Source organism: Amphiura filiformis, chromosome 10 (genome assembly GCF_039555335.1).
Source record: "Amphiura filiformis chromosome 10, Afil_fr2py, whole genome shotgun sequence".
NCBI lineage: Eukaryota > Metazoa > Echinodermata > Ophiuroidea > Amphilepidida > Amphiuridae > Amphiura > Amphiura filiformis.
In genome coordinates, this window is record NC_092637.1 from 33960443 (window position 1) to 33975402 (window position 14960).

General features: G+C 36.8%; 1 protein-coding gene across 1 annotated transcript in view; it reads left to right on the top strand.

Annotated features, from left to right (window-relative positions):
• LOC140162771 (rho GTPase-activating protein 19-like) overlaps nucleotides 1–4977 on the top strand; it is a 36166-nt gene extending 31189 nt beyond the window's left edge. The window contains exon 12 of the mRNA XM_072186064.1: nucleotides 3837–4977. Within this exon, the coding sequence (XP_072042165.1) occupies nucleotides 3837–3890 (54 nt within the window). The 3' untranslated portion in view covers nucleotides 3891–4977. The remainder of the gene's footprint in view (nucleotides 1–3836) is intronic.
• Nucleotides 4978–14960: the final 9983 nt, after the last annotated feature.

Below are 14960 nucleotides of genomic sequence, written 5' to 3' on the forward strand. Positions count from 1 at the left end.
CGTAACTCCAGTGGAGTTCCATAGAGTTTGCATTGGCTCTGCAGGGGGTCTTTTGCACTCGGCACCACAAAATCTTAATCTTCACGGGGTTGCGATGATGTGGTTTTGTCCAGGTTTTTGGATTTTTTCTCAAAATGGCAATTTTGGAGTTAAGATACTCATCTACCAAAAAAAACGTTGACAACGTAAAGAAATCAGCAAGTTTAAAAAAACCCACCTCGGCTCACTTTTTGAAACTTGGTCCCATTTGTAAAAGGTACTGATTTAAACTTTATCATATTTATATAAATTTAAAACATTTCCAGAAGTGTTATGTATCTTTAATGTGCAGATGCGATATTAATTTGTAAGCTTTCTGGAACAACCTAAAAGGTTATTATCTTGTTCTTGCACGGTAAGCCAATATCCTATTGTGTTTTGTTTTATAATAATCATGATTAATGATTGAATTAAACAAATAACACGTAGGCTCGTAATCTTGTTGGAAACGCTGTGTTCTGTTGAAATAAAATAAAACCACTGATTTGCTGTTGGTGTTTAAAATGGGACCAAGTTTCAAAAAGTGAGCCGAGGTGGGTTTTTTTAAACTTGCTGATTTCTTTACGTTGTCAACGTTTTTTGGTAGATTTCTTTTCTTTTTATGAATGTAGCCAAGCAGCTCCAAGCTTGGAAAGTCATCAGGTTAGGATGTGCTCCATAAAACAAATAGAACGAAAAATAGATGTTTGAAGTTGCAATTCTGGATTCATGACAATAAATAATTAAACAAAACTTTATCAGTCGTTTATTTTATAAACTTGCTTGTCACACGTGACTGTAATGTTAAGAGGCGTACACAATGATCAATATACATTTTAATATATTTTAATTATTCAAGGCAACGTAAATATGTAAAGAAAATGTAAATATGAACAACACACACCCAATGTTGACAATGCCAGAGAGACACAGAGAGTAAGTCCGATTTTAGGCCTACTTCAAGTCGGAACTGGTAAATGCGCATTATATTTAAGCCTATACTACGGAAGCGTCTAAATGCCCCGAGTAGGCAATATAATCGTGTTTTAATGTGTGTGGTTCTTTGTAGCCCTGCGGGGCAACCTAGTTCGATATTCCTATTACGCGGCGGTTGTCGGCGATCTTTCGTGGTTTGTGGTTTTCATCATGCCCTGCCCTCTATCGGGAGCTAATTTATAGTTTAAGCTTGTTTGATATCCATATTTCGTGGTTTCTGGTTCTTTGTAGCCATGTGGGGCAATTTAGTTGCATATACAAATTTCGCTGTTTGTGGTTCTTTATAGCCCTGCGGGGCAATCTAGTTGGATATCAATATTGAGCTGCAGTTGTTGTTGATCTTTCGCGGTTTGTGGTCTTTTAATTAAAATTTGTTGGATATCCATATTTCGCGGTTTGTGGTTCTTTATAATCTGGCTTGTTGGATATCCATATTTCGTGGCTTGTGGTTCTTTGAAGCCCTGTGGGGCAATAGTTGCATATCGAAATTCCGCGGTTTGTGGTTCTTTATAGCCCTGCGGGCAATCTAGTTGGATATCAATATTGAGCGGCAGTTGTTGTTGATCTTTCGCGGTTTGTGGTCTTAATTTGTTGGATATCCATATTTCGCGGTTTGTGGTTCTTTATAATCGATAGGCCTGTGGGAAATCTGGCTGGATATCCAAATTGCGCGGTTTATGGTTCTTTGTAGCCCTGCTAGTTGGATATCCCTATTAAGCGGCGGTTTTCGGCGATCTTTCGCGGTTTGTGATTTTAATTTCCCATATCAAGCCCTGCCCTCTATCGTAAGCTAATTTATAGTTTAAGCTTGTTAGATATCCATATTTCGTGGTGTGTGATTCTTTATAGCCCTGCAGGGCAATCTAGTATATATCCAAATTTCGCGGTTTGTGGTTCTTTATAGCCCTGTGGGGAAATCTAGTTGGATAATAATATTCAGCGGCAGTTGTTGGCGATCTTTCGCTGTTTGTGATTTTAATTTGTGATAATTTATAATATTTATTCCAAATATAATTTCAGTCTGAGCTGTGAACAGAGCCACTGATAAATGTGTTTTAAATGACGAAGATATCATGATAGTCAAGCATGGTAAAAGCATCTGGATGGTGAAAGTAGGCCCTAGGCCTAGGCCTAAATGTGAATAAAAAATCAAACATGTTTGTTTGATGAAACAAATATAATATCACAATAGCAATGGATGTTCGAAATGGTGTTATTCTTGATTTATGACAATAAATTGGTTAATAAAACATTTAAAAAAGGTGGTGGGAAGTTTCAACTTGGGCAAAACTTAATAAGTGGATTAGAAGTCCATGGCCTTAACCACTTCGCCACGGGGACGGCCCGATATAACGACGTGTGAAAGTGGAGTATTTATTAATATGAATGTATGCTGTGGTCCGGAAAGAATAAAAGAATTGTGAAAAACTTGATTTTTTGGCGAATGGGATCCAGAATTTGTATGTAGGGTATCCAGGAAAAGGCTAGGGTATATTTTGAAAGTGAATCTCAAAAAGTAGTGCGACAGTGGCAGCCATGTATGGCTGTAGCAGTGACGAAAGATTCTGGATATCAGTATGATTAGCTATGATTTTACACTAATTTTGGCTATGAAATACCGCGTGAAATAATACAAGAATGTTTGTTTATTATCAAACAATCGGATTGACTGTAAGATTGGTGTAACTTTTTGAATTAATGAGTTATTAAAATATTACACTTTGGACAGTAAATAAGATTTAGCATGGTTTTAGATATATTTTGTACCCAGCTTAAAAATATCATAGAACAATAGCGTTTTGTTTCGTGTAAATATAGTCCGCGGTGCATCTGTTTAATCTTCTTTATCAGTCGTTTTTTTTTAAAAACTTGCTGGTCATGCTACCGCTTGACTCTAATGCTCTGAGCCCTCTTAAACTAGAATTATGTTACGTAATTAGCTGCACCATAACATAAGCCCCAAACAGCACACTGTATATATTGATTTTCATAGGATATTTGTGATGCGATCAAGCAAAATGAGTTGGATGTCGGGAATATTGATTTGGAGATAAAGCCAATAATAGTATTCAACTTCCTTTGTATTTTATTGATCTGAGTAACACTGAAATGGCAATATCTCTGGAACTGTAAGTCCAATTTTAATAGAGTTTTCAGCAAAAAAGCTCTGTGATTGGCTCATGTAATGAAATTGAAAACTGAGTTTTGATTTTGCTCGACATCAGACTCATTTAGCTTGATCGCATCACATTTAGTGATTTCATATTTCTTGTATTAAAAAATGTGTGAGACCCACAGAATTGAAGAAGGAGAACCGGGACTCCCTATACCGCCACGTACAATCGTGCCATCAGCTATGGGGAGAAAATTGGGGTATTCGGGTCCTTGCCGACGGTGTCGCGGAGACGAACGAAAACAATTCTGCGTCTCATCTGAAGCGTCTTGGTACTCGCATGCAGGTCGCATCAAGTGCGTCTCTCAAATGCGCCCATCATCCATGTCACGCTTGTATAACACGAATGCCTCGAGCGCATTCCGAGGGAAACCGAAAACCCCCAATTTTTGCTCCATGCCTGTATCAAGATGGCGGTCGAGTCCTGGTTCTTTGGTTTTAATTCTGTGGTGAGACCAAATCTTCAAACAAAATTTGTCATTTTTTGCTTGGATTTCACACACGAAAAAAAAATTGCAGTAAAACTGCTCCCAAAACAAAATGTACACATCCTACAGGAAACACTTGGTTTGTCTGAAATTAATTTGTCATCTGAGCTTTTGTAACCCATTTTTATAATACTGTTCATTTGTTTTCTTTCTTTTTGCAGGAAAACAATCCACTTACCACAGCCCCAAGGGTGAAGAGGGAGTCAGCCCTGTGAGATACACCTGCTGTATCAGTGCACCCACATGGTATCGGATATGTTCCTCTATGTTTAGTGGGAGGGTACTCAAGTTTGGTTTGGATAGAGTTTGAAAGCGGACCCATCCAGATACCAATGTTTCAAGAAATTTGGACCCATCGCTTTACCAACATTCTTTTGGTGGGGGGTAAATATTTTGCTAGAGTTTGGCGAAATTGGGCTATTATTCAGAAAAAAATTGCGGACATTTTTACATATAATTATGAAAACAATGTAAAACATAACTGCCCATATAAAATGACTGAAGCACCCTGGGTGCTTAATGGAAAAATATGGTACCTCTCATGTAATAATAATTTTCAGTGGTATAACTAAAGTGTAAGTGTTACAATATGTCAATGTATTGAAAAAAGGAAATTGTGTCATAACTAAAAGTACCTGGTATATGATTGGTATGATTTTAAAACTTTGAGGTTAAGATTTCAAATATATTATATATCTCAAAAAGTCATTTTGTTGACTTTGTGCTCATTATGTTAGAGCGGGTGTCAAATATGCAATGTGGTTGGGCATTTTCAATGCTTTTATTTCAGTTAATGTTTTTTAATGTCGCAACAGCTGGTGAACATGTAACTTCCCCAAACTTGGCTTGGAGTTCTGCAGCTATATTATATATAGGATATATATAATATATGGGCTGTTTCTTATCTGTGATGCTGCCCTCACGTTGTTGCATACGACCATGCATCAAAAAGGCTAAGTGAAACACCAAGAGGGGGCTGTATCAGGATATGTGGTCTGCAAAATCAGAATTACTTTGGAATACACTTTATTTTGTAAATAGCCCATTCATAATGCTGTAGGAAACATGCAATTTTGAATTCTCACACATGGGCTTCAAAAGTGGACCTCTGATAGGTAGCGGCAGTGACGTCAGAAATCAAACTTTTAAGGTTGAGTATTTCCAAAGTACATGTAGCATGATTATATTAATTTTATGGGACAAAACCCTGTTTTTAACTTTTCAAGTAGGGTTGGTCTGTCAGAATTTTTTTTCCCGGAAGCTAAAGTGACCCTAAAATATCACCAGAAGCTTGAAAATCTGATTTCTTTTTTGGCCAAAACTATGGATGATTTTAGCAAAATAATAAAAGAAATTCAACCAAAACGCAAAACCTGGGTAAGTCGAACCTGTAAAACAGTTTTTAATTTTCATTGCTTTGGCAAGATTTTTCTAATTTTAAATTATATTACCAGAGGTGCCATTTTCCTAAGTGAGGTAAACTGAGAAGCTTTGTAAAGATGTGTGTGAATTGGGTGGAATTTTTTTAACACGACGACTTGATGCAGGGTGTCTCTGATAGAATTGTATCATTGAAAATTTTCATTTCTGAGTATTTTATTGCCAAAACAAAACACTAATGGAATTATAGTGCTGCTTGTAGCGAGTAATAAAGCAGCTATATTATTTGTTGAATTTTCGAATATTGGCCTCTCCACTCCAGTCTTGAATTATAACAATTTGAAAGTCATGTGCATTGAACCATTCAAGCGTACATTGTAATACCCAGTGCTTAATTCATCTAATTTGCAACTGTAAAAGCTCAAAAGGAGTTGATAACATAATTTTGTTTTTGTTTTAAATGCCTGCTAGCGGCAGTTACGGTAGCTTGTTTGCATGTTAAGAAACAATGCACAAACACGGGTCTTTTATGTGCAAGATTGAAACAATTATGCACTTTGCGGTCAATTGTGAGATATTAATGACCTGCATTTGCATCCGTGTGTTAATAGGTAATAAAATGTGATTGGATCACACGCAATGCTTTATATATAATGGTTCGGAGATTGGTATGTAAATTTGGGAAACTGCATCATTTTTCCCTACAACTTTGTCACTTTGGCGAAATATGTTGAAACAAATATGCAGTACATATCCAGGAGTTTAGTTATAAAACAAAATGAGAGCTTTGATTTTTGAATTGTAGTCTTCAAAAAGGAGTTTCATTATTATTTTGATTTGAATTGAGTGTTTTGCCAGTCGTTAATGGTGCTTGCCATTTTGGGCTATTTCAGTTGAAATCCATACACCCCTATGAAAGACATGATCTTAAATGTGACACGATCTGGTCCATGGGGGCCAAAGGCGGAAAATTTGAAACTGAGATATATAGGTAAAAATAAGGAGTAAAAAACAATAAAATACATAAGAAAATAGACATAAAAACTTCATAATTTCATAACCAAGTATGCTAGGCCTTTGGTGTTTTCATTAAATGAAAGCCAATTGCAAGTATAATGTAATAATTATAGTAACTCAATTTTCAAAATGCCTCCTTTGGCCCCCATGGACCAGATCGTGTCACAAATCTCCCACACAGGGAGTACAGATTTCAAATGGAGACACCCATTCAGGTAACTCCATTTGAAATTCACACTCCCTGTATGGGAGATTAAGGTCTTGTTTTCCATAATGGGTATGGATTTCGAGTGAAATAGCCCATTTTTAAATATGTCACTTTAAATATACTTAGTAATCCTTATTTCATATCAGATTATAATCTAAAACTATTTTAATTTAAATTATATTATTTAATCAACTCTTTTGTAGATAGACTATTATTAAAATGTATATTGCTTTTTATTACTATTAGAATAATTTAAGCAAACTCTTTAATCCATTTGTACAGATTTTTCTTTGACAAAAGATGTATAATTTTATATTTTACTAGATGCAGTATGCATCTTAATTGTTTTTGAACCATTTTTTATATATCAAATGTTTATCATAAAATAGATCAGCTGGGGTATTCCAGTTGAAATCCATAATGATACACCCCCTATCATGCTTATATAAGACATGCTCTTAATCTCCCAGATATGGGGTGTAGATTTCTAATGGAGACGCATTCAGGTAGCTCCATTTGAAGTTCACTATTGCAGGCATGAGAACTGAATTCAGTTTATTTGTTTTTTGTCAAAATTTCCGCAACTTTATTTAATTTCAGTCTGTTTTTGGTACTTTTTGCCCAATTTCACACACATTTTTAGTTTTGTTAGGAAAGTGCAGTCTCATGCCTGGTAATCCCTATGTGAGAGATTAAAGTTGTGGCTTCCATACGGGGTGTATGCATTTCAGCTGGAATAGACCAATACTGATCACAAGTATTATGTACACACAATTTCTCAAATATGGCAGGTCCAAAAAGGTTTGATTGATTGGGAACAGCCTGTTTAAAGAGGAAGCCCCACCAGAGCAGTTCTTCTGGGGTGAACCAAACCGGCCTGGTTATCAAATTAATCAGTGACAAGGTTATCTCTGAATTTCACAGGTGCTATAATTGATATTTTAATGTTATTGCATCAATTAGCACCTGTTAAATCAGAGATAACCTTTTCACTGATTAATTTGATAACTAGGCAGGTTTGGTTCACCCCAGAAGAACTGAAAGAAGAGCTCTGATGGGGCTTCCTCTTTAAGGGTCATTAGTCTGAAAAGGGTTGAAATTGGGATTTATGGCATTTTGGATTAGGATGACGGGTGAGTAAAAGGGTTAGGATGTGAGTTAGGGTAAGGATTAGGGTTTGTAGCACCCCTTATTACTTGGATATTCGGACTAATGACCCTTCAGACTATGAACCTGTTACCATTTTATCAACTTCGGCTCTTAATTTTCTTCACTTTCAGGTCACAAATCGACTACTCCGTGCCAGAAGTGGGTATTAAAGAGCAATAGCTGCCCTGTGAACATTTGGCAATTTACACACAGTATAGTGTACTCATCTACACATGGCAGTTATCAACCCACTTCTGGCACAGAGCAGTCGAAATATGCATAAACTAAATTATTATAACAAATAAATGCCTACATCTATTTAATTGGTTCCTAGAAAGCAGGTCGATTGCCCAGTGTCAGAAGTGGGTAAGTGCAATAGCTGCCTTGTGTAGATGAGTACAATATACTGTGTGTAAATTGCTAAATGTTCACAGGCAGCTAGTGCACTTACCCACTTCTGGCACTGAGCAGTCAAGGTGTGTTACTTGCTAAAATGAAAAACCGATTTAATGTATCTGTGGGTACTCTACCGGCTTGAAAAGCGGGCTATTCCAGTGTTAATGCATCCCCCCCTCCCATGGAAGACATAACCGTAATGAAGTTAATCTTCTACAAGTACACAGGGAGTGTAGATTTCAAATGGAGTCACCCATTCAGGTAACCCCTTTTGAAAATCACACTCATTGTGTGAAAGCTTAAGGTCATGGCGGGTATGGGTTTCAACTGGAATAGCTTAGATTCTTCCTTATAATTTTATATATGAAGGTGGCTGAATACTGTATTATATTATAATATACAATGTACAGTGCAGTTTGTAATAAAGGCAATAATTATTATTGAAAAAATCTTGACGTCTTGAGTGCATTAATTTTTATGTATTTTTTTTTTGTACACAAATAAGGCAAAAAATGGTTGCCCTCAGAGACCGACCTAAAAAATCAGAAATCTTGGGTCGAGTTAAGTTTTGGTTTTTTTTCAATCACTTTAGAAGAAACCTTAAATTTGGACAGTATCAAGGACATTTTATAACTGTTATTCACTCATTTCATTTATTAAATGCATATCTGATTAAAAATACTGAACAATTCTGATTTTAGAATATATCAGTTTCGCGAACGCCCGAGTTAAAATCATTTGGGAAGCTAACAAACAGGGAGTACAGTGACTGAAATGATCATATGTGACTATAGGGGGTTTATCACTCAGAATCTCACATTTGGAAAAAAAGGCTAAAGGGCCTCCTTTCTTCTAGCCAGTGGCGTAACTGGGGTTGGTAGCGCCCGGGGCAAGAAACAAAATTGGCGCCCCTACCCCCCCCCCAGAATTTCTTAGACGCCCCCCCACCCAATCTTGAAACAATTGGACAAATAAGGCCTAACACTAATTAATTTTGGTCACTAGAAGTTGAATATCGGTCTTAAAATGTTATTTCAATTGATTTTTGTGCTGAAATGCTGAAAATTTTGAATTTTGCTGAATTGGTCAATTTGGTGCCCGGGCACGTTGCCCCTTCCCCCCTTCCCCCACCCCCTAGTTACGCCACTGCCTCTAGCACTGTTGGAAAAGACTGAAAACTACCGTGCTAAAAATCACCTCCACCCTCATGACCCTCATCAATTTATGAAAATCCTCTGCATGGACGAGAACCAAAACTGAAAATTTTATACGGACTTAACATGATCCTGAAGTTCATTGATAAGATCTGTGACGAAGACTAATGTTTCAACAATCGGCACCTGATGAATTGCGCGAAATATCCCTACAGTATATCACACTTTACCTTAAGGGGATGTCACAGTTTCAAGAACATTTGAACTTAGCAATCGCCAATTCATCATAATCATGATCATACATGTTTATTATTTTAAGGCAATATGGAACATCAGCCGTAGATTTCTTTTTGACACGGGGATGGGGTTGGAAAAAATCTTGATAATAGTTAATCCAGCACCTTTAGGAGACATGAAAAATACACGCGAAAAAAATATTGCCATTATAAAGCTAGAATGGCGAGATATGGTGCTAAAGTAGAACAACCCCTCCCCCCTCCGATTAATACGCCTAGCCTATATCATGAAGCTAGTGTTACAGCTTAGAACTATATTCATGTAAATCTTCAAGTTCAATACATATGGTAAATTTTCATTCCCATGCATGATTTAGGAAATTCTTGTAAATCAGAAAAAATACTGATATTGACAGGGAAGCTCAGGGACCCCGAGAAGGACTATTCCAGAAAAGTGTTGCACCCCTATAGAGGACACCAGAAATCCTGACTTTTGGTGGTATCTAGAGCACGGAATTCCAGCCTATCCTGCCTTTGCTTGGCCAGATATCATTCGCACGTTTGATAAGTAAGTCTGAAGGAAATTAAGAGGTTATTGGAATTCCATGCAGATTGTTGTTTTGTTAGTAATCATGTAATTGGAGAATTCCAACTTTTTATTTCTGTTATAGAAATCCTCTATACCCTTAAGGGGGTACTACACCCCTGGCCAATTTTGTGCCTATTTTTGCATTTTTCTCAAAAATTATAGCGCATTGGTGACAAGTAAGATATGTATGTTATAGGGGCAAGGACTACAATTACTGTACTGAAAATTCAGCAACTCAAGGCAAGTAGTTATTGATTTATTGATCAAATATTGGTTTTCCCTCATTTTTGACTGTAACTCTACAACTGTTGTCTGTGCTGAAATAAAATTTCCAGTGCAGTAATTGTAGTCCTTGCCCCTATTATATACATATCTTACTTGTCACCAATGCGCTATAATTTTTGAGAAAAATGCAAAAATAGGCACAAAATTGGGCAGGGTACTTCTTAAGGGAACTGAATGAGCGTTTCGACAGCATTTTTGTGGGACATGAGAGCACATCAGACCTATCAATTGCACTCTGAATACGAAGAATATCTTTCTGATATCAAATAATTTTCATTTTATGAAATTAACGATATAATACAAATTTTATGACCAATTATTAAAATTTGATATTTTTCACATTTGAGATATAACAGTCCTCGAAGTAAATTTTATAAATTTAATGATATAGTCTTAAAGTGTATGTAGCTGGGAGGAAAAATAGACGATCAATTGAAAATTTTGACCTTTCATATTGAAGATATGGATTTTTTTCCCAAAAGACCTATTTTTTTGGGTGTTTTGGGGGAAAAAATACATATCTTCAATACGAAAGGTCAAAATTTTCAATTGATCGTCGGCTTTTTATCCCACCTACATACACTTTAGGTAGAAATCATCAGATTTATAAAGTTTACTTCGAGTACTGTTAAATATCAAAAATATCAATTTTTAATGATTTGCCATAAAATGTGTATTACATTGCGAATTTCAAAAATCTAAATTAAGTGACATCAGAAGGCCATTCTTCGTATTCAGAATGCAATTCGATATGTCTGATGTGCTCTAATGTCCCACAATAAATACTGTCCAAACGTTCATACCCCTTCCCTTAATGGAATTCTAAATCTTTTTTTGGTTCTCAATTGATCTCTTTATTTGGGTGTTTTTAGAAACCCTCTATACCCCCTAGTACCCTTCATGGAATTATACATTTTTATACACAAAAAGTATGCTTTGGAATTCAAGACACAGTTTTGAATCATCTGTAGTAAACTGTGGACAGGTAGTCTACATGTGATCTGCGGACTGCGGTTATTTTTGTTTTGTTAATGTTTGTAGTTCACTGTTAAAACACTGGTTAAAGAACTGGTTCACTCAATATTGGATTATTTTCAGCCTAATATTGTGTAAATTTTACCCAATAGGGTAAAAATAACCTATGCTCATTGCTCAACCCATGAGTTATGATACCCAGCGGTTGGTAAAAATGACTGAGGTTTGGTAAAAATCAGAGGATGATTTAAGCACTTCCCAGCAAGTCTTGCGGTTAGCACAGCTGTGTGAGTGAACACACACCACTGCCCGCCTACTGCATACACACGTGCATGGTTAAATTTGAATTTGGACAGATATGTTTACAATAAAAACACCTTCTAAAGGTTGGTCGATTTGACATTTTATGTTATCTACAGAAGGTGTGGATTATCCTTCATGCATACATCACTTTAGATCTGAAATCGACCAACTAAAATTGACACACGGGCAATTCTAAAACAACATCTTTTGCACAGAGTTCAATGGGATTTGAAAAGTAAAGTGGGAGTTGAAACTCTAGTGATAACACTTTTACAGTGCATGATGGGGCTTCCTTAAATCATCCTCTGGGTAAAAATTTACATGTTAAATTTGGGAATAATTTACATGGGTAAATTCTTGAAAATAACCTAATGTTGGGTAACATTAATTTACCCAATGTCGAGTAAAATGTTTTAACCAAACGGTTTTTTACCCAGTGCTCTAAATGTTGTTACCAAAACTGCCATATACAACCCCACCTAATACCCTTAATCTATTAACTTAAGCATATGACATTATTTCACGATTAGGCCCCTATGTAGCCCTCTTATTAACCCAGATTGACGTTAGGCTATTCATGCGTTTCTTGTTACTTGTGGCAGACATCCAGACCGCATAAACCCAGTTAAGGAAATGTTGCGGTGCCTTAAACTGATCTTAAATTGCTAAGGGAAAAGTATTGGATCGCTTCCACACAGTGGCGGCACCATGATTCCTTTCCAGAGGGTGAATTAGGAGGGTATGTGAATAATATGGCAATGTTTGCTCAAAAATATAGTCCGATTTTCGGAATACCGTGACAAATCAAAAAATTGTAAGGGGGCTGGCATTTTCTTCGGAAGGGGGGTCACAAATATGTCGGTGACCGGAGTCAATTTTTTTATGACCCCCCCTATCGCGGGCAAAATTTTTTTACGACCCCCCTATCGCGGGTCGAAAAATTTTATGACCCCCCCTTCCAACTACACAGACTCAAGAAAAATTATTCATTGCCGGAACTAAGGCGCGGAGCGCGTCAAAACTTAAAAGTGAAGAAAGTGTGTGGAGCGCGGTAAAATTTTTATTGTAAGTGTAAAGAAGGCGCGCGGAGCGTGTAAAAATTTTGCATAGATTGTACGCACATTTCGACTTCGAAGTTACATAATGCGCGCGCAGCGCGCGAAAATTTTAAGTCACCAGCCCTTAATAATTCTATAACCCCCCCTATTTTGGGTGCTAAAAAAATTATAACCCCCCCTATTTTTGGTCTGAAAATTCTATGACCCCCCAGTATTTTTGTGACCCCCACTTCCGAAGAAAATGCCAGCCCCCTAATGTGCATTTTCCTTTTGCCCGATTTTAGGCCACAATAATTGAACAGGTGTTTTTTTTTCTGTTGCTAAATAAAGCGTTTCCTCTTTATACAATTTCAGGAGGTGGTGTCTAGAAATTTGAAACTGATTTTGAATTGAGCATTAGGTTATTCATTATGAAGGGCTAAATGCGATGATAAATACTTTTTGTTTGCATTTTACTCGGAAACATCGTCATGTGGGCATTTTGAGGAACATTCATTTTTGTACTTAATCTGCTTAATGGGCAATTCCAGATGAAATAGCCACATGCAGGCCCGTACGCAGGATTTTTTTTGGGGGGTGCTGATTTTGAAAAAGTGGACTTTTTTTTCCAAGGGGGGCGATTTTGTGAAAAGTGGATTCTCTTCCCCAAATTTGGACCTATTTTGACCAAAAAAGCGTAAAAAACCTATTTTTTTTCCTCGCGAAGCTCGCAAATTCTGACATTTTGGGACTTTTTGTATACTTTTGCAAATTTGGGGAGGTGCGGTCGCACCCCCCCACCCCCACCCCTGCGTACGGGCCTGGCCACATGATAAAGCCACCAAAATGATGCCCTCCGGGTAACATGTTTAATGCTGGCTATAAATTGACACCGTAAAATAGTAACATTTGTGAAAATATGCAAAAGCAACATTTTTATTTTTTTTTTCTTATTAGCTCGACACTTCCTTGAGAATTATACAATAATTATGTAGTTGAAATGAGACTCTAATCATAATTCCGCGATCTGCACGAAAATGATATTTCCTATTTAGTATGATAATAGCATACACATAATATTTATAGCATAGTGTTTGAAAGACAAGAAACGATATGTATTTATTAATAATCTGCTGTTATTTTGAATTATATTGATTTATCCTTTAAAAATGGTCAGATCAGGAAATTATGTGGACACGCCTAATGATATTAATAGCGCATTGGTCAACATAAATTTGAAGAAAAGATTCATAAATGTAGCAAAGAAACAAAACACGGGAGCGAAGTACACTATAGCTGCTATAATCATCGGCTAATCAGACACCTTAAAAACAGTTTCATTTTGATGAAATTTGAAAATAGGCTTATCGTCTTTCCTTCATTCCTTCCTTTCTTTCTTTCTTTCTCGTTCTTGCTTTCTTTCTTCCTATCTTTCCTTCTTTCTGTCTTTCTTTCTTTCAAAATAAGCCACTCTATCGCAGTGCAATTTGCACCACGCAATTCGCCTGTTGCGATAAAACTATAAGTCTAAAATTTAAAATTGCACGTACATTTATATCTTCATTTTCAGAATCCTATTTTCAATTTTCCTTCCTTGACCTTACGAGTTCAACCAACGCCTGAAGTTATTTAAACCAATCAATGAGTTTAATACCCCACGCATAGCGATGTACACGAATGAGTCATCAATCGACGGGTATTCTGTCAGTATCATTGAACCCAGCCTGAGGGGATGAGACACCTACTCTCTTTGACAAGTGAAGTTGGCAGAGCCAAGTTGCCAAAAGTTCACAATCTTGCACAAAATGAAAAGTTAACTCTTTGCACACTGAATTCACACCCTCTATGAAAGACACAACCTTTCAAACCTCCCTGCACACAGGGAGTGTAGATTTCAAATGGAGTCACCCATTCAGGTAGCTCATTTACACTACCTGTATGAGAAATATGGAAATAACTTCCACCGGCCCGGGGGAGTGTACCAACTCTGTTTGAAACTCGCCCTCCCTCTGCAGTGGTAGATTCAGGTTGAATCTTTCTCAGCGGGTATATGAAATCCAAATGGAGCTGCCATTCGGAATAGCGAAGTTCGCCCCCTTAAGCAGTCATTCCATTTGAAATTCATACTTCCCCAGTGGAAGATATCTCCAAAATCAGAGGTAGGGTGGATTTTAAAATGTAATAGCCCAGATTGTCTGCGCTTTTTGCCTTTTTGCAAGTTTTTGTACCAAAATAACATAAAGATCTATTCAATATACCGTAAAGATTCGCCCAATGGCGCACATTATAGCTCCGTTGCCTTAGAGTAACGTACAAAAGTTAACATGGTTAAGGGTCCGTGCCCGTGTTTTATTGAGAGGGCATGCTTTTAGTTTTTGCTTAAAATTCCAGTTATCAAAAAGGAGCCCATGTGCGCCATTAGGCGAAGCTTTACAGCTCTTTACGGATTTAAATATTATTATGGTGTTCAAAAATCACTTGATCACACAGTTTTTGTTTTTAAAATTTGACCATAACGGTCTTTGAACCCAGCAAATACAAAACGTTTTACAGAAA